Genomic DNA, 25340 nt, shown 5'->3' with positions numbered 1-25340 from the left:
TCCTGCGACATCTCCATCTTATTGGCCTGTCAACTCAACCATAAGCTGGGCAGTGCGGATCATCGCAGTATGTGTCTTTGGCAAAGATCGGCAGCGCTACTTCGAGTTTTGCGCATGGCTTCTGTCTCTTCTTAGCTTTGTCGCATAACTCGATTTCGTACTTCCATTCGCCGGTGCTCTCTTCAACGAACCGGCATCCGCACATATAGAAAAGGTCGTGACTCTTGCACATGTTGACTTTGGTTAATTCGAGTGGCAATGGTGATTTTACTTCGACTCTTTGGAGTAAGTTGATGTTGACTCGTACTCGGTCTTCCTTTATTACTTAGGCTAAACTCGTGGGAGGTGTCTACTAATGATGGTTATGAATGCATCAGTTAACGTCTTGAGAAAGAAGAAGGGTCTGTTTCGGCATGTATGTATGATCTAAAAGCTTTCCACAAAGAACATTCTCGCTTTGTACTGTTCGGAATACTAAGCCACTTAGTCACAAAGTTGACGAAGCGTGAAGTCAATTTCACTCTAGTTTCACTAACATCACTGACATGCAGTCACAAACTCTATAGACGGTGGGGATTAGGATATAAAGGACATGCAGCTAGTACTTTAAATATCTAAAAAACAATGAGAAGATCTCTCACTTGCTTAGGCCATAGCTACCTAATAATAGCCTCAGCAGTTGAACACCACCTATATAAGTCAGAGTAAATTTAGTCATCTGAAACATCTCATAATAGAATATAAAGACAATCATAACCTAAACAACTTTTTATTGTACAGCCGACACGTGAGCCCCGAGTGACTAAAATGTCTTTGTATCATGCTCTTTTCAATGCCATTTCCGGGACAATCTTCAGGGTAATTGAATCCTTTATGGTTCTAGATATAAGTAAAGACGTATACTAAATTAGTAAGTTAGCTTAGTTCATAGAAAGTCGCGGGTATCATCTCAAGAGAGAAAAATTGCTATCTTTTTTATTGCTATTTAACATATTCAACGCTCAACATGTGTCGTGAGACTACAGTAAACTTAACGTGCGGCTGTAAGTTGAGGTCGGACTCCATCGGCTGCGCCTACGATGAAGGACGAACCTGTAAAAGCTGTGGGAGGCTTATAATATCTTCCGGGGTATTCAGAGAAGGACAAGGAGCAATCGCGGGAAATCTACTGCCAACTCGTTGATTTTCGACGATCCAACTCTAACACATTCATCTTTGAAAATATCATTAACTATATTAGAAAGGCCTGGGCTAGATTAGGTACCTAGGGGCGCCCGGATAGAATATTTCATAGGTTCTATATAATTATCTATATACAGCTAGTTATCTAAATAAACATAATAAAAAGGTATACCATAATATATTACAATAGGAGGCTTCCTAGTAATACTGATCCCAAGAGGGCGAGGCCTACGCTAACCTTCGTTCCCGCATTGCCGTGAGTATCATTGCTAGAAGTGTTCCCCTGTGAATCTTCGTTTCCACTTCCACTACTATTACCACTACCACTACCACTGCCACTGCCACTGCCAACGCTGCTGTTGCCCCCTGAGGTCTGCTCTCCCGCAGGCAGGATGCTTACCAAGGCACTTAACATGTTCATCTGCTGAGCTGCCCCTGTATTGCCATCGAAATTGCCAGTACTCCAGACGAATCCACATAGTCGACCGTTGCTACCCCCCGTGCACTCGGCCGCGGCCTTCTTAGCGCTTGACTTGAGACTAGGCTGAATCTTGCTAGCGGTGTGCGGCGCAACTTGCATGGTCGACGCGAGCGCCCTGTGCAGTATTCCCTTGAAGAAGTACATGTCCGAGGTACAAGATTTCTCTTCTTCGCACGCGATCTCGGTCGCGACGCCATCCGGAAAGAAGAGCTCGAGAGTTCGATCGACAAGGCCGTCCACGCGTGTTCTCCAGGTATCGTTTCCGGTCTATATCCTGTTAGTGTCTAAGGATAACATATACCTGGGAAAAGGATGAATGAATTAGGTAGGTAAGGTAAGGTACTTACAAGATTATACATGAACGCGGAGCCCTCCAGGAGATACGCAGCATTCAATGAGAATTGCAACTTGTTAATATCCTTGCAGTCATCCACATGTGCCCCATCGTAGACATTGAAGTTTTTGGTGATAAATCCGATACGCGTGAGTATGTCGTATGTAGAAGCGGCTGCATCCGCATAGGATTGTTCACCAGTCAAATGTGCCAATTTGGCAGCCAGATTTAGGTATATAATGTTCGAAGAAGCTAGGATCAAGTTAGTGAACGGAGTCCAGATCATAGGGGATACGGCAGAAAACTGCTAATATGACAGGGCCACCAACAGTCAATATAATTATAGCCCTGATTTATCGCGTATAACTGCCACCTCAAGGCCCCAGCGCAGCCACCTTCTTCGACTCGTCTATCCTCGCTGCTTAAGTTGTCGAAGACGTTCTTAGCCAGCGTAAACCACTGTGGAGAGTCTTTCTCTAATTGCAAGCCGGTTTCGTTAGCCGTGACAGCGGACAGAGCCCATACGCCTTGATCCGAGTTGGCCATTGTCGCGGACCAATTTGCAGGGAGGAAGTCGTCATTCGACCCAACCTGCCATTGGATACCACGCGAGATAGTTTCGTCGTACTTGGACTCTCCGGAGCGAACTTTGTAGTCCAGCAGAGTGTCCCATAGAACACCTCCCGTCCACCAACCAATATTTCCGTCGGCAACCCCAGGCAAAACGCCAGGAATATTACCTGGTTTTTCGCCATCATAGAATCCCATGAGATCCTCCGCTACGAGAGCTGCTGCCGCCTTGATAGAGTCTGGTGACTCGTGTGAGCTGTGAATAGGTATTTATTCGGGAAAGGCATCCTCTCGCCGGGGGTACTAACCTGTATTTTCGACGTCAACTGTCAAACCCGCAAGCGCGCCATGGGCGGCCAGAAACCAGACAAGTATATTAGATACGGTCCTTGCCATTTTTTGATGCTATAAGATATGCCAATTGCGCAAATACCTAGGGCTGATACTCACGGCACGGCTAATAGGCTGTTCCAAACGAACGAATGCCAACTATTGCTGGATCAGGACTATGATGATGATAACCAAGGTAAAATAAATGCAGCCATCCTTTTCTATCGATGGCACTGCGCCTTAGATATATATGTATCCATGTATTAGCTGAAAGTCGGAAATTACCCCTATGCGCTTATAACCATGGCTACCTAAAGGCTAAGAACATACTATATTAATATATTTACTTAAGCGGTATAAGAGCTTAGCACAATACCTAACTTCCTACGGCATTGACCAATTAGAATCTAGGAGCTACCTGATATAGGAATTAGTAGTATCGAGTATTTACCGCATAGTACGCTTTCGAGTCTCGACCCAGTCAGCCCTACCAACAACCCTTACACGGGATCGCTTCACGATACAAACCCGAAGATCTTGGCAATCTTGGCACTAGGCTCCAGTCCCATAATTTACAGGGCGAGAATACAACTGGAACGAAGACGGGATGATTTGTATGAAATTTGTAGTATCACGAGAATGTTTGAAGATGGTCATATCGCCCTAAGGGTATCAATAAATATATACTACCAGACCTACCGAGCCTTGACCTTCCTGATGACAACCTTCCCACCATCTAGTTCCCACCCGACACCGTCCTCTGCCGTGAGGCTTCCCCATTTAGAGTCTGCGCATGACTCCAAAAAGTCCAGGTCCACGCTCAAATACGCCCTCCCGAAGCACTTGAGTAGGTGTTTCCGCATGCCTTCATCAGCGTATTCGAGTAGCTTCGCCTTGTGCCCATCAACCCTTCTCTTCAGGCGATTAAATTCTATATAGTTGTCGTGTGCTAGCGCATCGAGAACCATGTCAACCTTTGCGTCCCTCAGCCGATACTTGTGTCGCACGGCAAACGCCTCGGCTAAGTTGTTTCTCCTACACGCCGTGTCAAGGACAAGATAACCAACCACTTCGCTCATCTCGACCGACGTCATGCTATGCAGCGGCTGGATTCGGCGCAGTAGGTGAAGGATGGCTGGATGATATGATTCAGGATGCCTGACCAAAACAGAAAGTCGAATACAAAAGAGGTACACTTGAATAGCAAAGTCGTCGACACGCTTAGAGGCTACGATGCCCTCTCGTAACTTCCTCATCGCTGACAAGACATCGGATAAACCTTTCGTATTACTCGGTATGGTAGCTGGTGCTATTGAAAGTCGATTCGAAACTAGAGAGGAGGAACTAGGGATAACCTTCGCGATGGGATTGTCGTGCTTAGAGATAGACGAGAGCTCTAACGATGCGAAGCGGCGGAGGAGTTCATCACGTTCGCCGGCATCAGAGCAAAAGGTCATGTAGCGTTCGACAATCTTGGTGTAGTAACGTTCTTGAGTCTTAAAATCGAGCAATCTGCCAGTGTTTTGTTAGAGTTGCGTTAATCTTTTATTCTTTTATTCTTGAATAGACCAAGACCATGAAATAGATTAATCACCAACCTACTATCACCTTTGGACGGCAAACCCATCGACTCTAGCGGGTCCAAATCCACCGGTTTAAGACGACTCCATGGTGCAGAAGGTGTTCTGCTTCCTCGGGCGCCCCCGCGTCCGCGCATTTTAGGTCATGTCAAGTAACAGCCAAAGCGAATGGTAGAACGAAAGACACACGTCCAGGACAAAATGTCCTGAGAAGTTGACAAGTTTAAGATTAGTTTGGGGTTGGTTTTATTAGAGTCAATTGTTAAAACGTTGAAATAGTAAAAGGCTAAAATGATTCGATGAAGCAACTGCGATAAGGCGATAAAAGGATTAGCGGGGTGATGACATATTTTAGGTACATTGGGTACCTCACACTTGAGGTACCTGGCTGGCTTATCTGCTTATCTGCTTATCTGCTTATCTGCTTATCTGCTTATCTGCTTATCTGCTTATCTGCTTATCTGCTTCTACGGCTTCTACGCTTCTACGCTTCTACGCTTCCCAATAGGTTCAAGATCTCTCCAGGTTTGATATTCCAAGGGCATATATCTTAAATATTCCTCAGAAAGAGCAATATCATGTCGACAACTTTTGCTAGGATTCTATTTTCCAAGCTAAACAATGCATTTTACTATTAACAATCCGAATTTAACTTGATCAGTCATAACTCTCTCCCAATGAATTGCTCTGGGGTTCTTCATATTCATACAAAATCACAAAGACCTTGAGAACAATTGATTGACTATATCCAGATCGTAATTCTTCGAAAATATAATAACTAACATTGAGGAAGTGTCACGAGGTGGAACGAAACAGTATGGAATCAACTTCGTTGTTCCGCAAGGAACTCTAAACTATCTATGAAGGTCTTTCGTCTATACATACTGAACAGTTCCTTTGTTCTAGATGTCTCATCTAGAATCCTGACAGGAATTCATTGTACAATAGGGCTATTAAACAATCCTTTTGTTTGTGAAAGCTGGCCAAGAAGTTAAATATCTGGTCGTTCGAAGTCGAATTTATTTCTGCGTCTCTATATTCGACTAACCCAATAACCCAATCTCGACGATATATCACTACGGACGCCTATTAAACTAATCAACTCATCCGAAAGGAACAGGGTACCCACTTGAAAGGAATCTTGAAATAATGGGAAATCCAGAACCCTTACCCTACAGGGGGAGAAGGATCGCATTTAACCATAGGGCGAGTTCTAGCTTGTTCGAGTGGCCCAGGCGACAATTCCTAGGCAGATCAAGAAAAGACAGAATAATGAAATTTAGAATGGCTAATGCGGGAAATCTAACCACCGTAGGTGTCGAATTTGAGTTTCTGCTCGCCGTGAAAACAGCGGAGGGGGGCCCAGATCCGCATCCGGAAGAGAATCGATGGCTGGCACGCAGAATGGCATCCTTCCCCGAGACCAGTGCCGAGTTCAAAATTACCGTTCGTAATGAGATAGTTGATGTACTTAGGGATAACAGAGTGCTGGCAGTGAAATCTCGGAATGATAACGACCTTGCGGATAAATTCGAACCCACCACCGAATTCGGCTGGACATCTAGCAAGGAAAGAGATGTAATTGGAAATGCTACTAACCTCGAGCCATGGATAGGCGTATATACATGGGATTACACTAAAGAAAACTTCGAGAATTACCATATTGGCGCTAACCATTGGGTAGAACAGTTCGCGGATTTCCATGATAAAAATTCACTGAAGTTATATCATACTTTGGATAGGGATATAGATCATATTCAAGAAAGGAATCTCCGGGTTGAGCATAGGGGAAGGGGTCGCCCAAGACCAGCACGATTCACAGACGCACGAGACACATTTAAAAAATATGCTAAGGTTCGAACGGCAGAAGCCTTAAGGGAGTATGAGAAACGGGTGTCGGGGGAGATCGACCCAAATTCTGTTGATATCCCCGGAGCTATCCCTTTCTATAGAGCTTGGACGTGCGGTCAAGATGTAACTATAAAACCAGACAACCTTCCGGATGATGAATGTATGCGTCTTTATCGGGTTCCGGCGGACTCGGTCTCTGTTCCCGAATCGTTCCTATCATTAGACGGAGATGGGAACCCAGTCTTAGACAAAGATGGATACAAAATCTTGACCCGGAACCCCCTGAAACTTTATGCTTGGTTTCAGGGAGAACTGCGGACATCCATTCTGGATTATAACCACCGGGACACTATTCCTGCTATTCGAAGGGCTGTAAGTATCATCCCCGAGTCTAATGCAACTCATATTTTCCACATTTATTTTTAACCTAAGATGACTGACCCCCAATTATTACATAGTGCGATGCTCTCCGAGGGGCTTTCTGTATTCATAAACCAATGTCGGCCATAAAGACTGGCCTCCATATCCACTTCGGACAGGAGAAGGGATGGACATTATTACATCTTAAGAAGGTAAGTTGGAACATTTGCTTTGTACATTCAACACATTACCTTACTATAAATGAGCCAGGATATCAGGAGGCCACCGAATAGTAGTCGATAAAGCCTCATAACGTTTCATTCTAGTTATATGATATATGATAAACCGACGCTAACTTCATAATATAGTTCTCGACACTCTGGCTTATTCTTGAGGAAGATCTGGAAAAACTTCACCGACGCGATCGGTCTGACGGATCCAACACTTACTGTTTATCTAACCGGGATAATTGCCCAATCAGCACAGCGGTGCGGGGTGGCAACAAGAACTGCTTGTCAACCATCGAAGACACAGACCCGGATGCTTACAAGAGCAATATGAGTCAGATGAATAAGCATGTGCCATTTACACCATCTTCAACGGATACGTATAACGTCATTGCGCACACCCGAGAAATAATCAATGAGGTTTGGAAGTACCAAAGTATCACAGAGTTAAGTGAAGGCATGTCTGGCGATACAGGTTTTCTTTATGTAAAATTCAAGATTTATGGTAACGTTGTATCATTTATGAAAGAGAAGGAAACAGGGACGTTAGAGATAAGGCTCATGCAGGGGACGTTAGACGCCTACCACATAGAGTAAGTCATATTCCCGCTCCAGTCCCTATAAAACTGAACTAACTCACCGTTTCACAGGCGCTGGATGAAGATATGCGAACGTATCATCATGTATTGTCGAGACACGCCAGATGTACAATTTTACAACGGAATACATAGACTACTCAGCCATTCGGCACCCCTAGAGGAAATAATTGGCTTTCCTGGAGAATACCTACAGTGGTTTCGAGACCAGCAGGGAAACTTGGGATATTTTGAATACCCTGATCATAATAGGGTGAATGTATGTAACATCTGATGTCCCCCTTCTATCCCCCATAACCCGTCTCGATTTGCTAAATTCCCCCAAACCCATTAATCAAAATACCGATCGCTAACTTATTGCTATAGTGGGATGACCCTTTCATGGCTCCCGGTTTTGGAGCCACTCATGCACCTGAAACTTAACTTCGGGGAGGACGGCAGCTTATTGAGCTTCTATAGCCTCAGAGACGTTCGAATCTGAGGACTACCGAGAATGCATAGTAGGTTGAAAAATGTTAATTTGGTGAGTAATTTACCCCCTAGCATTCTTTCTCGGAACGTAGTTCTCGTAAAGGGGTTCGGCATACGGTTCGGGGCCGTCCGAGGAAAGCGATGTTTTTCCTCTTACTATTTGACTATTTCGGCTGTTCAATTTTCATTAGCTCGTAGTTTCATAAGAGTAATAAAAATTTTGTTTATTGTGATACGAGGAGAAGGTTTTATCGTATCTATGTGTCTGTTTAGGGATGAGAATCCTATATCATGTGTTATGGTAGATGGCAGTTAAGTAAATAATGGGGAAGAAGCCGCTTCAAAAACAGCTTGTAAGAAATTCCCCGCCGAGCTTCACATTTTGCTAGAAACAGCTATGCTGATTAATGGTCGTAGCGTTTGTTACGTCTAAACAATTGATCGCGCACGAATAGATATCACAATATTTCACCTGCTTTAACTCTGTATGAGTATTGATGGTACATACATAAATAAAACCATCTGGCCATAGGCCAAGCCGACTCAATTGCTTTACCTCTTACACACATAGCCGGGGTATATTTTCCACCTCAAACCTTCAACCACAAGCTCAGCACGCCCTTCGCATACTCGACGATCTCATCACCACCGAGCTTCGACTCGCCGTAGAGACGGTCAACAAAGGTAATGGGGACTTCGGCAACACTGAAGCCCATGGCCTTGGCGCGCACCATCATCTCCATCTGGAAGGTGTAGCCCTTGCTTTCGGTACTCTCGATGACCTTCTGCAGGACGGACTTCTTGTAGAGGCGGAAACTGCCGGTCAGGTCACTGACGCCGGGGCGCAGGACGGTATCGGCGAACAGGTTGGCGCCGCGGCTAACAAACTTGCGCTTGAGGTCCCAGCCGTACACACCGCCGTTGCCCGCGTACCGGGTCCCTGTAACAATGTCGAAGTTGCCGGCCCGTTGGCGCGCGATCATCTGCGGGATGAACTTGGGGTGGTGGCTGAAGTCGGCGTCCATGATGATGACGAAGTTGCCCGTCACAAACTGCAGCCCGTGTACGTATGCGGTTCCCAGCCCGAGCTTACCCGATCGCGCCTTTAGCACTACGTGCGGCGAGTAGGCCTTGACCAGCTGTTCCGCTACGACCTGCGTTCCGTCGGGTGAGCCGTCGTCGACGACGATGAGTTCCCAGTCGAGGTTGCTATACCGCAGTTAGCTCCTAATCATACCCAAGGAGTGAATAAGAAGGGGAGAAGGGGAGATGACGTACTTCTCGGTAAAGGTGCGGTTGAGGAGCCAGGTAATGATGGGTAGGTTGCGGCGTTCGTTGTACGTCGGCAGGATAACCGAGTACTTGTCCTTAGTTGCGGTCGCTTTTGTCGGAGCCATTGTGATTGCGACCTTGATTATTCGGGATATAAAGGGTTAAAAATAAGAGGAATGGAATTGTAATTAGTATAACTAGGTAGAAAGTAAAGTAAAGTTACAGATACAGGGCAAAGGAGCGGACTGAAGTTGGGCAATGTGAAGTTGGAATTCGGCGCGTAGCTTCGATAATTGGGTTAAGGAACAATTGAGGGCGCAGCTCATCCCAAAGTTATCCTGGACCATCAGCCCAAAGTCTAACCTGATTTGGCAAAGGTTTAAACCTTGGATCCAACAGCCTGATTGGTTACAATTGACAGGGGAGTTTACAGCCTAAGCGCAAGATTTGATTGGTTAAATTTTAAGGTCTTACATTAGATTCAATTCAACTTAATTTAATTCAATTTAATTACAAAATATGAGGCATTTTATCCACGAAATAATAAAAAAATAAGGATTAATTCGTAATTGCATTGTGTTACGTATAAAAAGGTATTTAAACACTTAAATATATACGATACGTAATATAAATAGTTTTAATGTTTATGCGATATTTATTATTTAATTAACAATTTAATTAACACGTGACATGGTTTATATAATTTGTTATATTTAAAGTTTTTTTTTTAAAAAAATAAAATAAATTAATTAATTATTAATTAATCGATTATCGATTAATAATTAATTTTAATAAATTTTATTAAATTTTAAAACGGTATATAAAATATATATTTATACATAATTATATAATATTAATGAAATAATAATTGAATTTTAAGTGCGCTAATATTATTACGGTGGAATGAAGGTTTACACTTGCCTTATTAAGTTAGACTTTGGGCTGATGGTCCAGGATAATTTTGGGGTGAGGTGTAAATTCGGAACAATTGACAAGGGACAATTAACAATTGAACACGGTGCGACGTGCCGCTGCTTGTTCTTAATTGATGAAAGATCTGGGGCGTGGGGCCATACTACGGATCCGTACAGATTTGATGACTCAGCACAATTTAGCCCCTTTTTGGCTTTCGTTACCCCTTTTCATTTTTGACATTGTGTAAAATGGATTGATAAGATTTAAGTTTACACCAAAGCCATTTTTTTATTTTACATAGCCACATAATTACTGTTAAATAGCCGATACGTATAATTAAATGATAATTAAAACAATATTAATGTAATTATTAATAATTTAATTGTTTATTATTAAAGTTATAAAAACGTTTAAAATATAAATAATTATAAAAAAATTAAAGTTTTTAAATTATTTAATAAAATTAATTAATTTAACATACTTTTTTAAATATAACCGTAAAATTAATCTAGTTTAAATAACTTTATTTTTTAAATTATTAATAATTTAATTTTATTTTTTTTAACGTTTTATATATTTTTAATTTTTATTAACACGTATTTTTTATTTTAAAGTTATTTTTTTATTTAATTTTTGTAATTTTTTTATTTATAATTGTTCCGTAATATCTGTTAATTTTATTTAATTTTTAAATTTTTTGTATAATTTTTTAAATAACGTTTTTATAAATTTATTTATAATTATATTTTTTAATTTAACATAATTTACTTTTATATAATTTTTTTTAACCTTTTATTATAATTAATAATTATATATATTAACATATTTAAATTTTATTTTTAATTTTTTAATATTTTTATTAATTAATTTAATTATTTATTTATTATTATAATTAATTATAATTATAAATTAATTTAAATTAATTTTAAAATTTTAAATTAATTGTATAATAAATATAACTTTTTTTGTTATTTATAATAACGTTAATAATTTAATTTTTATTATAAATATAATTATTATATTTTATTTATTTATTTTTTAATTTATTATGTTTTTAAATAATTTTATTATATATATTTAAAAACTTTTTTAATTGTTAATATTATTAATAAATAAAATATTATTAATAATTTTAAAAAAATTATTACCATTTAATTATAACACATATGTTTATATATATTTAAAGTAATATAATATATAATTAATTACCTTATAATATTTTAAGTTAAAATTATTATTAAATTTTAATAATTTTAAAGTTGTAAAAATAATGTTAAAACGTGTAATCACCATTACATATAAAATAAATTTTATTTTTTATTAATAATAATAATTAAACTTTTTTAAAACTATTTTATTATACGGTAATAATTTTTTTTTTATTATTGGTATTATAAAAATTTATGTTAAAGATTTTATAAAATTAATTATTTTATTAATATATAAAAATTAATTTAATTAAATTAATTACTTTTTATAATTTTTTATTATTTTAATATTTAAAAACTATTATAATTTATTACTTTTAATAAATTAATATTATTATTTTAAATTTTATGTAAGTTAATTTATTTATAATTCTTTTAATTTAAAATATGTAATTATTATATTATTAACGTAAATAAATAATAATATTCCGTTATTTATAAATATATATAATTTTTAAAATATTAATTTAAAATTTAAATTTTTTAACGTTATTATAAATTTTTATTATTAAAGTAAAAGTAACTTTTTTAAATTATATAATGTTTTAATTAATTTTAATATATTATTTAATTATTAATAACTTTAAAACATTTTTATAAATATGTTTTTTTTAAATTTAACGTTAATAAAAACATTTATTATGTTATATTATATTAATTTAAAATTAAATCTTACAATTATTATTATTAAAGTTTTAAAAAACTTTTTTATTAATATTAAAACGTATGTTTTTTTAATATTTAAAACTTATTGGTTATTTTTAATTATTAATTTTATTTTATATTTTTATAAATATTTATATTTATTAAATTTATATATATATATTTATATATAATTAAAGATTTATTGTTTATAATATTTTAAATTAATTTTTAAGATTTTTTTCCACGTTTTTATTTAACGGTAATTTTTTAAATACATCTTTTTTATTTTTTTAAATATTATTTTATATAAGTGATTTTTAAGGTTATTATACCTTTTAAAAGGTTTTAAAAGGTTTTTTTAATGTATTTTTTTAAGTTTATTTTTTTATTAATAGTTAATTTTAAATTGTTTTATTTAAATAATTAAATTATGTTAAAATAATTTGCAAAAAAGTTAAATTTCCGTTATTTTATTAATCGTTTATTTTTTATATGTTTTTTTTTAATTATTTAATTTATTTACATTAAATGTAATTTGTTAAATTTTAATTTATAAGATTTATATTTTTAGTAAAATATTAAAATTAATTAACGTTTTAAATTATATTATTATTATAAATAAAACTGTAAGTAATAATATATTTAAAATTGGTAAAAAAGCAAATTTTGCGGTTATATAAAAATAATTAATTTTTAACGATATATTTATTACTTTAAATTTTTTTAATATATTATTTATTTATAACTTTAAATTTAACGTTAATATATTTATATTTTTAATTTATTTAAATTTATTATTATTTATATTATTATTTATAATTAAGTTAATTTTTGGTTAAAAATTTTGGATAAATTATAATATTTAACGGTATTATTTAATATTTATATATATAAAATTATTATGTAATCTTTTTCTTAATTTTATAAAATTTTTGTTAAATAAGTTATTTTTATTAAAAATAACGTTTTAAATTTTTATTATTTTATTAATATAAAGATTTTATATTTTATAAATATTTATTAAAATGTAATTTATAAGATAATTTATTTAAATTTTTAAGTTTAAACGTTATTTTTTATTAGTTTTTTTTAATATGTTAATTATTAAAATATAAATTTTATAATTATATATTTGTAAATAAATTTATTAAAATTTTTTTTTTTAAATTATAATTCCGTTATTTATTATTATAAAAATATAAAAACGGTTATATGGTATACGTTAATTATACTTATATTAAAATATATGATTATATAAATACATAATAACTTTGTAAATTTTAAGTTATAAAAAATAAAGTAATTTTATATGTGATTTTATTACATATATTTTATCTTTTATTATATTTTTTAAATGTTTAATAATATTATTTTATACTTAAATATAATTTGTTAAAAGTTTTAATTTTATATATTAACTTTTAAAAAAATTTTTAATTACCGATTTAATTTAAATAATTTCTTAATTTAACTTTTATATGTATAATATTATATCGTATTAAATTTTTAATAGTTTTATAAAGTTTTTAAATATTATAATTATTGTTTTAAATTTTTTATTATTTAAGTAATAATTAAAAATTATTTTAATTTAATAATTTATAATTAATATTAAATTTATAATATTGTTATTAAATGTTTTTAAAAAATAAAAATTTAATGTTAATTTTATCTTAAAAAATTTATTAATACGCCGTAATATACGTTTTATTTATTATTTAATTTTTATTATCCCGTATACTTTATATTTAATAATAATAAATCTTTTAATATATATTTTTTCATTAACGTTTATAAAATGTTTTAAAATTTAAAAACTTAAGTGGTTTAATTTATAATATTATTTTAAAATATTAATTATATTTGGTAATTTTATAAGTTTTAAATTTAAATCGTTACAGTATACATAAAAAATAATTTTAAAAACTTTATAAAATATATTTTTAAAAATAAATTAATTGTAATAATTAACAAATTTAATAATAATAATATTATTTAAATACTTTAAATAAATAGGTTTATATTAATTATTTTATTAATAATCTTACCTTTTTAATAACTTTAATAATATAAAATTATAAATAAAATTTTTATAATAAATAATGTTTATTAATTATATTTATATATACTTTTTTAAATATATAATATATATATTAACATTATTATAACTTATTATTTTAATTCGTTTTTTTTTGGCAATTATATAATTATTTAAAAATACAATTTTAAAGTTAAAAAATTAAAAAATTTAATTAAATACATATATAATAATTTTTAAATTTAATATTATTAAATTTTTTAAAAAATATTAATTTACATTAAATAAAACATTTAATATTAATATTACAAAAAAAACGCCGATTTATAAACTTGTTATTTGGTAGCTTAATTAATTATTTTTTTTTTTAATATTTTAACATTATTTTTTTTTTTAATACTTTTATTTTAACTATTAAATTTAAAATATATTTAAAAATTATTTCCATTAATTTAAAAATTATTAAATTATTTTTAAAAATTATAAATTATTTTAACTTAAAAATATAATAATATTTTATTATATTGTAATAATTTTAATAAATTTTACATTTCCTTTTATTTTATAAAATATGTTATTATTTAATTAATTATTAAAGATTAATATTAACTTTTTTTTATTTATTTAAACTACTTTTTTTTTTTTTAAAATGTTTAAACAATTATAAAAACTTTTTTTAACGCTTTAAATTAATTTTTAAATTTATGTTTTTACTTTTATTAATATTATAAATTAGTTTAAAAATGTTTTTATATATTTTACTTTTATATTTAATACTTTTAAAAATTTAAATATACCTTTATAACATTATTATTACTTTATTATATAATAATATTTTACCGTAAATTTTATTTTAAAAAATTATATTTTATATAATTATTTATTTTAATATTATAGGTTTTAAAACTTATACCAATATATAAAATCACTTTTAAAAATTTTTAATAATAATTAATTTTTACCGTTTTATCCGTAAAAAAATAATCTTTTAATTAATTATTTAAATCTTTTAATTTTTAAATACCTTTATAAAAAATGTTATTATTTTTACGTATTTTTTTTAAATCTTATATTTTAAAACGTAAATATTTAAATAATTTTTAAAAATATTATACGTATTATAAAATAAATTATAAATTTTTACAATAATTTTAACATATTTTTTTAATATAATCTTTATAATAAATTATTTAAACTTAATTATTTTATCTTTTTAATTATTAAATAAATTTAACAGTTTAATATAAAAAATATAATTTTTAAAATATTATTTACAACTTTAATTAATTATTTTATTTATTAATTAAAATAATTTAATAAAATTATTAATAAAAATTAACAACTTTATATTTTATACGGTTATATTTAATAAATTTACCTTTATTAACATTTTTAATAATTATTAATTTAAAATTTAATTTAACAATTTTTTATCGTAATTATTTAAGTTAAATATTTTTAAAATAATTAAAAAATTATAAATTAAATTGCCATTTTTATCAATATTATTAAAATTAATTTAATTTTAAAACTTATAACTTTTTATTAAATTAATAAATTATTTATTCTAAATTTTTTAATTATTAAAAAAAGTTAATTTAAACTTTTTTACAAATATAATAATATTTATAATAAATATTATTTTATTAATAATTTTATTAAAATTTATTATAATAAAATATATATACAATTAAATAACATTAATTAAAATTATATCTTTAAAACTTTTACATTTAAACGTATAAAACTTTTAATTATTAAACAATTAATATACACAATTAAGTAATAATTAAAACAATATTAATATAATTATTAATAATTTAATTGTTTATTATTAAAATTGTGAAAACGTTTAAAATACAGGTAATTACAGGGAAATCAGAATTTTCAGGTTACCTGACAGGGCTGACTAATCTGACAGTTACCTATGCTAAGTATCCCTCTAAACTTTAACACACATTATATCTCTGAGCTATCTTGCGTAATTAATTGAAGGAATAAAGAAAGCAAGACATAAACCTCGTCAACATGGTATCTACAGTAAGCATACGATAATTACACCATCTGGTATCCTTCGTGTATCCTAGTCGATAAACGTTTCCTCGACTTTCTAAACAATATTTAGTAAATACCGTCCCCATTTTATCATGTCGAATTTTCAACCCCGGAGAAGGCATACTTATCGCTTTCACCAAGCTAACAAATTACGTCCTATCCAAGATGTATGACTTTATACGGGACTTATGTCCTTCTTCTCCCTCGTGCTGGCCCGGGTATCAGTGGTTTGGGTTTGCCCCATACTCCGCCAGCTCTTTAGACTGCTGAAGCTGAACGTGTGGGGGAATTTACGGCCACCCTCCTCGCTACCTTGAGAGAACGCACCTCTCACGACGGCAGCATCCTCGAGTAATCTGAAGTGACGCTTAGCCAACTTCCAGAGTTCCACGCCAACAACGAACACAATGGTCGCGACGACAACAAGACTCCATTCCCAACTGATACCAACGTGCTTGAAGACGTTGGTATTTATTGTGGGAATGTATACAACGGGAAACACGCTAACAGCGCCCACGACCACCGCCCAGAACAAGAACTTATTCTCGTAGACGTCCTTAAAGAGCGGGAACTTGGAGCTGTCATTTGGGTTGAGACGGAACATAGACCGGCGAATGTCCTTGAACTCCCAGGCGCTAATAAGGATCAGCCACGTCAGCTCCGCGAACACGGTAGCTCGCGCCCGGAACACAGGTTCGCAAATCCCGTCCTCGCCATACTCTCTGTTGCAATTTACGCCTAGCTGCCCACCGTTCACTCCGTAGATGACGATGACAAATGACATAAGTGACAGAGTGCCCATTAGCAATCCGTAAACAAGCATATCGACCAGGATCTGGTTCGTGAATACACCTCGCTTCCTATCGTGCGGAGGTTTACGCATCACTTCACGAGAAGCAGGCTCACGACCGAGGCCGAAGGCGGGGAACGACGAAGTCACCATATTGATCCAAAGGATTTCGAGAGGCGAGATGGGGAATACCGAAAGACCTGACTCGTCCTGGAATCCGAGACCGCATATCAAAAGAATAACTTCTCCCACGTTCGAGGTAAGTAGATGTAGGATGAATTTCTGGATGTTGTCGAACATTCGACGACCCTCGCGGATGGCAGCGACGATGGAATTGAATTTATCGTCGGTCAGCACGATTTTGGCCGCAGACTTGGCTACATCAGACCCCGAGCCCATTGCGATACCAACATCAGCCCGGGATAGCGACGGGGCATCATTGACACCGTCGCCGGTCATAGCCATAAAAGCAGATCGTCGGCGGAGAGCCTCAATCATACGGGTCTTTGTGTCCGGAGCACAACGTGCAAGAACAAGTGGTAATTCCGGTAAGGCATCGATCTCGGCATCAGAAAGTTTATCAAAGTCACTTGCCTTCTGCACAATCGCGCTGGCAATTTCAGGGCCGAGAACACCTAGATTTCTGGGGATAATACCCACTTCCTTAGCAATCGCTTCGGCCGTAGCAGGATGGTCGCCCGTCAACATGTGTACCTGCGACGTAGTAGGTTAGTACCTAGCTATTACACCTCAAGAGGCGCGTTAACAAGTATAAAAAGACTTACCTTGATACCAGCAGTAGCACATTCGGCGATCGCCGGCGTCGTCTCTTTCCGTGGTGGATCATAAATCCCCGCGAGTCCCAGGAGTGTAAGGCCACTCTCCACTTTCTTTCGCAGATTATCGTCCCCTTCATGATTTTCAGCTGTAGTCTTTTCCTGATATTTCCCTTCCCACGGTCGAGAAGCGATGGCGAGGACACGCTGCCCCTGGCTAGCAAAGACGTCCATCTGTTTTAGAATTCGCTCCTTGTACTCCTCAGTCATTGGCTCTTGGGAGTCTTCAATACCGACGGTAGAGCAAAGGTCAAGGACTCGCTCGACGGCGCCCTTGGTGAACACCATACTATGATCAAGGTGTGGACTATTGTAGACAACAGACATACGCTTGATACTACTGTCAAAAGGAAATTCGGCAACTTGCTTCCAACCCTCTGCCTCCAAGATCTTCTTCCCTTTCTGAAAACGATACGCAAATACTTGTAGGGCAATCTCGGTCGGTTCACCAGTAACTTGCCATTCGGGACGACCATCGCTAGGTTCTAGTTCGTGCCTAACTGTAGCAAGGTTACAAAGCGCTGCAGAAAGGAGGAAGGCCTCTAGTTTAGGGTTCATAGTGGCCTCCTTCTCATCTTCCTTCTTATGTCTAGGAGGATTGAGCTTCTCGTCTGGAACGTCAAACTTAAGAACTGCCGCGCTACGTTCCTGGTCAAAGTCTCTTTCTTCAGGCTCTTGGTCATTAACCTCAGAGAACGTGACTCTCCCCTCAGATGGGTTACTTGGGTGCTTGGAGTCTTCAACCGTATAAATTGCTTTAGAGGGAATCCATACTTTCCGCACTATCATTGCCCCTTGAGTCAGGGTGCCTGTTTTGTCGGAGCAGATATTGGTAACACCACCAAGAGCTTCTAGGGCGGACAAGTTTCGGACTACTACATTAGCCTTACGCATGACAGTAACGGCAACGACCATAGTGATGGTCAAGACTCTGGAAAATATGTTAGTGTTAGTGGTAGTGGGGCAAGGATATATATGTGCCGAGAACTTACGCAACGAGGGATTCGGGTATGATAGCAATACCAGTACTTATAGCATAAATGACAACTTCCCGGTCAACAGAAAACTGATTGACGGCGAATACGATGACGGCAAGCAAGAGAGCACAGCCAAAAAGTACGTAGGCTAATTTTGCTAGCTTGATCTGAAGCGGTGTTCCTTCAGTCAGTCCGAGGAACTTGCCAATGAAATCGTAGATGCGCCTAAAAAGACCAATAATTGGCTGTCGCTTTCCGTACTTCTTGTAGTTCATAGAGCGACCGGCTTTGCGATGTTTCTTTGCAGTCGAAGCAGCAATCTTGCCAACCTCAGTCTGCATACCAGTAGCGATAACAATACCCTTACCACGCCCCTTCCGAATAGTTGTTGTGCCGTAGGCAATGTTTATCCGGTCGCCAATGCCGAGGTTTTCATCTTCCAGGTGTTCGACTATCTTCTCAACGGCAACTGACTCTCCAGTAAGAGATTGTTCGTCGGCGGCCAGATTCATGGCTTCGAAAAGACGGATGTCGGCAGGGACTGTATCACCCATTTTCAAAATGACAATATCGCCAGGTACGACTTCAGCACTATGAATAGGTACGTTAGCATTGTCATGGAGCTAATTGAATTACATGAATGATAATGCAGGCTTACTTAGGAATAACTCGAGTCCTACCATCACGAAGTACCATAGCACTAGGAGCGGAAAGGGCTCTAAGAGCATCCAATTTCTTTTCTGCACCATACTCCTGGTAGAACCCAATTGAAACATTAAGTACAATAACGGCAAGGAGGACGCCTCCTTCAACCCAATCCCTCATTCCGAAGCTTAATCCCATAGCAAGGAATAAAATCTATTATCTAGGGTTAGCTCTATGGTGATATTCTCGGCTACGGTATAAGTGGCTTACCAATATCATAGCATTGAACAGTTGCTTAAGGAATATTTTATACCAGGGAATAGCTCCGCCGACATCTAACTCATTAGGGGGATACTTCTCCTGTAGCTGCGCGACTTTGGCAGATGACAAGCCTCTTTCGAGGTCTGTCTCGAGTTTCTTAGCAACATCTTGGACAGTTAAGAGGAATGGATGGCGCTCAAATTGGACAGCCATCGAATCGGGCTCGGGGCTTGCACGAATATCGTCGGCTTAGGACTCGACTTGGAACTCGGCTCCTCATAGATGAATACAGTTGTAGGTATAAACGTCTATGGATTCCAAGCGTTTTGGTCTTGGCTTAAAATATTTCCAGATACCTAGCTTATAGAAAAGGATCTTAGAAAAAAAGAAATCGTCTGATCACACAAGTATTTTCGAAGCCCAGCCGGACAGGTCCGGGACATGGATCTCTTTTATAACCTCGAATGGGAGCAAACAGTTCGCCCAAGCGCGGGGAACTACGCTGCTGGAGATACAAGGTCTTTGCGATTCCATCATCGGCGCCAAGTAAACCAAGAGCACTTATCACCATCATGATGCATTCTAGTATGCTCGAGGAGTTGATAAGCCACCGAAGTGCTGTTTAGCGTGGGTATTGTGCGTGTGAAGGTTTCTAATTGGCTAATACAAGAAGAAAAAAATTGGCATGTAGTCGGTCCCAAGAAACTAAAACGTCAGAGATAACACCATATCACTACATAAAGGATGGATGAGGCTCCTAAGCAAGAGATAGTCGCGGGGTTCGGCACAGCACGCGAAAGAATCAACCTTCGTAATTGGTAACATAAGGCTTGGCCCCAAGGTGACCCAAGGTGACCCAAGGCTTGGCTTCTTAGCGCTAAGACTTGGCTTCTAGAACGTCTTTGTTCTAAGAGGCTCGCAAGGCTGGGTGGTTGGTGATGCACGACTCGTAGTTGAGTCTTAGGAGAATCTTAGGAGAGTCTTAGGAGGACAGGAGGAGAGTTTAAAGTGGAGCCAACCTGTTGGTTTTTCGCTTAATGCTTGGCGGTAGAATATCGGCTAGTCGGCATAAATTTTGGCTCAGAATTTTGGAATTGTTCAATCATCATGTCGTGTGCATAACAAATAAGATTTCAACCTTTTACATAGGTACCAATGTAGATCCAATCTCCATCTCTTAAAACCCCCGCCTATCACACTGTTTTTTCTACATGAGCCTCAGTTTACGGTAAATGTATGAACTTGCCTTACGACATCGAAGTTGAAAATGATCGAATATATTATTCGTCAAGTCCGTCTATTCGTCTTACTTTAATTAGACTGTGCGAATATAATATTAAATACTAGGTATGTCCTCAATACTAGGTATGTCCTCGACCCATGCTGTTGTTAGATGGTATGAAAACAGATATGTCCGATGCAAACGTCATCCCACAAGCTGACAAATGACAATTCACATTCACCATGGTCTCCATCCTCTCATAACATTTGAAGCTGGTTAGCATCGGTCTGTCTTCTCTCTACTTTTATCATGTACTAGTTATGTATAATGAACATCATGTTCGATACTCGTAACTTACATAAATACGTTACAGTATATGTAACTATATCATTACAGTATATGCCGTACAGCTGAGTGCAGATGTGGTCTGATAATTCTCTTAGATAAATTCTATAAATCCGTAAATATGTCCCAATGGTCGACTAGATCTCCCCGGTTGCAACTCTCACAACTATGTGTGTATTCTGCAGCTTCCCCTCATTGATCCTATTGGTCCTATTTGGTCCTATTTGGTCCTATTGGTGGTCTCTTATTGGTAGTCGGATGCAAGTGTTCCCTAGCTCTCCATGCTTCCATGCTTCTCCCCTGTACCCCCCTTGCTCGATTTATTCTACGTATGCATGTTTGTGTCTCGGTTGCGTAAGGATCTGAGAGCAAATGGATGTGGAATGGAAGCTTCCTCGTCCTCAATAGTTTTCCCGGTCCGTCGACGTTTCTGATTCGTTCGTGCTACTGAACTGTGAGATGGATCAAGAAGCTTGTCGACCTCAAACCTCGATTTTCCTCCGTTTTTATTCCTTTTCCTCTTCTTTTCATGTCAGCTTCTAGCAACACTCTGTAAAAGCCTTGTAACACTCAACACCAAATTCTCATCGAAACTTTTACATCGCTATACTTTCTAGCTCGCGTATTCCTTTCGCACCGATCCCCTTATACCAACTATCGCACACTGTGCATCTTCTTCAGCTAGCTCTTCTGACGTCATCAACATGGCCGACAGCATTACCAACGGCATCGAAAAAGGTATTGTTTCCATCAATTCTGCGGCCTATATATCGTAGAAGCTTTTGCGACCCTGATCCGAGCCAAATTGAGCCATTTTGAAAGCTCATGCGCATTTATACGGTTATGCGACTAGGTCGCAATATATTCAACACAGTACACTAACTGTATAGAACTAGGCGCGAGTAGCGAAGCAACAACATCTGGGTCGCAACCCAATATCCCTCCAGTTGTGAAAAGTCCCATTAATGCAGGAGAAGAATCCATGGAGCCATCGATTGCGGCCAATACCGCAGCTCCCGGGGCGGCGACTGCGCCTAACTCCGATACCCTGGCGCAAAACGATGCTGCTACCACTGATTCAAAGGAATTGGCCGAGAAGATAGACGCTGCTGATAAATTGGCTTCGCAGCCGGAGAAGTCAGCCGAAACGGTGCCTTCAGAGTCTACTACTACGGAGATAGCAACTGATACACCGTCACTTACCAATGGTGAAGCTAAAGAGCCTCTTAACCCCGTTACTATCGAAGAGGTTCGCGATCAAGATACGCCGGCCGCAGCTCCATCCCAGCCTGCTGAGATGACTGGGGCACTACCCATCCAAGAACCAGCAAATGATACTCCGAAAGCCGATCCGGCACCAGTTACTGCCGAGCCTGATAAATCAGAAGCAAATACTGGAGAGAAACGCAAGCCAAGTGAATCTAAAGTATCTAATGGTGATGCTACGCAGGAGGAGTCCCCGGAAGACGCGCCGGCCGAGAAGAAGCAAAAGACCAATGGAGCTAATACTAACGGCACGTCCAAGAAAGTTGGTCGACCAAAGAAAGAATCAAAGAAAGATAAAAAAGCACCACTCCCCGTTGGTAGAACAGCAAGGAAGACTAGAAGCCAGGGAGCTCCGGATCAAATCCTCTAAACTAAAATGATGAATGAATTTGGTTCGTTCTTACCGCTTCCTATGCATCGATTCGATTATCTTATAAGACTTATGGGCTGGGAATATTGGAGGCGCCGGTGGGAGTTGCTGTCCGCAGGCTTGTGAGGCGTAATGTTTTACGTTCATCCTATTATGTACATATTGATGCTTGAATGATCAAAGAATAGGGGTCAATTCGCTTTTTTGCCGTTGTATACATGGAAGGAAAACCAGAGGCCTGTGCGATGGGAATGTGTGTGGTGCGACGCAAACAAACGTAGCGTTAGCTAGCTGAAGATAGTATCCTAGGGTTATCCAAAGTAGGTATCCTACAAAAATGATCAATATAGAATCGTAAAATCAATCTTGCATAGAAGATAAGCAACCGAAATATACGGCTCTAGCACGACATGCCTATTCCACCATGGTTAGATGGAGAGGGAGTGAAGCAAGGTTAACTTCTTCAGGATTCTAGATGAGACATCTAGAACAAAGAACAGTATGTATTAACCGTAGGCTCCCGTAGCTAGATTAGAGTTCCTCGCGGAACGAAGTTGTTTCCTAGCTTCTTAGTCTACCTCGTGACAACTTCTCTCCTAGCATACTCCAAGTCCATAACTACGAGCAGGTATCTGATTCAATCGATATGTCCCTAAGGCCGTATATTGGCTAATAATATACCGTATTTAATCGTATCCGCCCGGCTGACAGAAGTCTAGAACGAACTATTGGGTACTGCTTAGGGATAATGTCTGTTATCAATTACCTGGGTACATGGACATTGGTGCTTCAACTTCAGATAGTTCTACCGCCGTTCTATCGTTATATCACATTGTTATAATAAAGCCATATGGAGTTTATGATATGAGACTGATGAAATAGGATGCTTCCCAAAACCTACACGGTGTATCAATGTACGACCTTTCCATTTATACCTCTTAAAATAGGGTGAAAATCGTCGTGCCTCTTATAAATTACGCCTCTCTTCTAAGATATTGTGTTTCTAATCTATTATTCTACGCCTAGTTATAGGAGAGCTTACCTAGCTAGAACATCCGACAAGACTGTCAGGGTATAAGTGGGTTAGGGGTAGATGGAGGAGTAGATCTACTATATAAGAGGCGCGTAGCTCCCTCGTAAGAGGGTAGAAGGCGGGCGTTAATAGTTCAATCTATCTATCCTGACATTCATTATATGTATGACCTCAACCAAGGGCGCAGTATTTGAAAAAGACTGTGCTCAAGCGTACTCTCGTTACTGAAAGTTATTATTTACACATTAGTTACTGAAGTTATCATCTTTTATTAGGTAGCTTTGAACAAATAACAGACAGCTCGAAACCTCGGATCATGATTGAAATCCGCAGGCATCTACAATAGGTGTATCTAAGTAACTTAAGTACTTTTCCTCCTTGAAGGAGTATCAAAGAGGCGAAGGCCGTCTCACAAGCTTATGGATTATGAAATGCATTATGCAACATTCCTCTATCTAAGTGGCCTTCTGTAGATACGAAGAAATGGTAGAGAGCATTATAAACGCGCATTGTTTGATTGATAGTATCGATGATACGACTAACCTAGTGGCTTTTGATAGAAACTTAGGTAAAGTTTCCTACGGGGGTATCAAAGACGCGGTACCTTGGTTTCAGTCCTCCTCCCACCAAAGACTGTCTTGTGAGGCATTGGTCAGCCCTACTTGTGCGAGTGCAACTCAACACTGGAGCTTAATTTTCTGTGAGACAATTAATAATATGCCGAACATGTACTGAGCGCCATAGCTATTAAGTTGTACCTCGTTGCGTTTGGGCTAGGAACAGTGGGTTTCATTTCTAGTCTAAACGCCGGAAAATCAATCGTGAAGGAAACTAAAGGTCAAATTTAGAGCGAAGGAATTTATGACCGAGTATGGGGAATATGCGCGAAGGACTTCTCGCAATGTAAGTAAAAGTCCTCACTTTAAAGGCCTTATATTTCACTCGGCTATTGCGGCGCATTTCTGGGATAGGAAGATTCTTTAGTGTATGTAGGACCGACGAATTCATAATTTGGTACGCGTTTATATCATCGATTAGGAGCCACCTTTCCCACGAGTAGTTAGTTGTTGGTACTGATGCCTTTCGTCACGTGGGGTCGCCCACATGGACCCTAACGGATATACGGAAGAGATATTGAGATATCCGCACATGCATTTTCGAAATGCATCGTTGTTTTGAGCCGCGCGAAAGACTTTGCCGTGGTACCGTCTTGCGGTACGGCTGGATATCCGAAGCGTGGCAGCACTAAGCCGGCCGAGCGTATCGGCTTCTTAGCCTGATTCAAGAAAGGCGCCGGCCGCGACATCTTACCAACTAAATACTGTATACGTACATGTGTGTACGTGTAATGGGTGATTTCTTGAATACTCTATTGGCTATCGTTTAGTAGTTTAGGAGCCTCGAAGGCTAGATTTGCATTGCCAAGGATGAGGTTCTTAGATAGTGGATTATAAGCCCCAACTCCCGAAACCCTGGTTCG

General features: G+C 36.8%; 6 protein-coding genes across 6 annotated transcripts; 2 read left to right on the top strand and 4 right to left on the bottom strand.

Annotated features, from left to right (window-relative positions):
- Positions 1-1249: 1249 nt before the first annotated feature.
- Positions 1250-3200, bottom strand: F4817DRAFT_327744 (glycoside hydrolase family 76 protein). The gene is made up of 4 exons (XM_049302078.1): positions 2876-3200; positions 2327-2806; positions 2011-2249; positions 1250-1930 (listed from the first exon to the last, which is right to left on the bottom strand). The coding sequence occupies exons 1-4, from the start codon at positions 2961-2963 to the stop codon at positions 1364-1366; spliced, it is 1374 nt and encodes a 457-aa protein (XP_049162170.1). The 5' UTR covers positions 2964-3200; the 3' UTR covers positions 1250-1363.
- Positions 3201-3449: 249 nt separating this feature from the next.
- On the bottom strand, positions 3450-4805 carry F4817DRAFT_327743 (uncharacterized protein). Its single transcript, XM_049302077.1, has 2 exons — positions 4496-4805; positions 3450-4409 (listed from the first exon to the last, which is right to left on the bottom strand). Exons 1-2 carry the CDS (start codon positions 4612-4614, stop codon positions 3593-3595), a joined length of 936 nt encoding a protein of 311 aa, XP_049162169.1. The 5' UTR covers positions 4615-4805; the 3' UTR covers positions 3450-3592.
- Positions 4806-5761: 956 nt separating this feature from the next.
- Positions 5762-7934, top strand: F4817DRAFT_312801 (uncharacterized protein; the record flags this gene model as incomplete). The annotated part of the gene is made up of 5 exons (XM_049300175.1): positions 5762-6700; positions 6787-6900; positions 7057-7508; positions 7566-7770; positions 7878-7934. 5 exons carry the CDS (start codon positions 5762-5764, stop codon positions 7932-7934), a joined length of 1767 nt encoding a protein of 588 aa, XP_049162168.1.
- Positions 7935-8435: 501 nt separating this feature from the next.
- F4817DRAFT_261327 (family 2 glycosyltransferase) lies at positions 8436-9483 on the bottom strand. The gene is made up of 2 exons (XM_049299292.1): positions 9261-9483; positions 8436-9191 (listed from the first exon to the last, which is right to left on the bottom strand). Exons 1-2 carry the CDS (start codon positions 9377-9379, stop codon positions 8573-8575), a joined length of 738 nt encoding a protein of 245 aa, XP_049162167.1. The 5' UTR covers positions 9380-9483; the 3' UTR covers positions 8436-8572.
- A 6546-nt stretch (positions 9484-16029) lies between these two features.
- On the bottom strand, positions 16030-19982 carry F4817DRAFT_368519 (potassium/sodium eff). The gene is made up of 5 exons (XM_049307251.1): positions 19634-19982; positions 19377-19576; positions 18734-19309; positions 17691-18672; positions 16030-17619 (listed from the first exon to the last, which is right to left on the bottom strand). The coding sequence occupies exons 1-5, from the start codon at positions 19835-19837 to the stop codon at positions 16291-16293; spliced, it is 3291 nt and encodes a 1096-aa protein (XP_049162166.1). The 5' UTR covers positions 19838-19982; the 3' UTR covers positions 16030-16290.
- A 1372-nt stretch (positions 19983-21354) lies between these two features.
- F4817DRAFT_327735 (uncharacterized protein) lies at positions 21355-23191 on the top strand. The gene is made up of 2 exons (XM_049302076.1): positions 21355-21929; positions 22088-23191. Exons 1-2 carry the CDS (start codon positions 21896-21898, stop codon positions 22825-22827), a joined length of 774 nt encoding a protein of 257 aa, XP_049162165.1. The 5' UTR covers positions 21355-21895; the 3' UTR covers positions 22828-23191.
- Positions 23192-25340: the final 2149 nt, after the last annotated feature.

This window comes from Daldinia loculata, assembly GCF_022478755.1.
Source record: "Daldinia loculata strain CBS 113971 unplaced genomic scaffold F4817scaffold_7, whole genome shotgun sequence".
Lineage (NCBI taxonomy): Eukaryota > Fungi > Ascomycota > Sordariomycetes > Xylariales > Hypoxylaceae > Daldinia > Daldinia loculata.
Note: the sequence above shows the minus strand (reverse complement) of the source record. Positions and strands in the feature narration are given on the sequence as shown.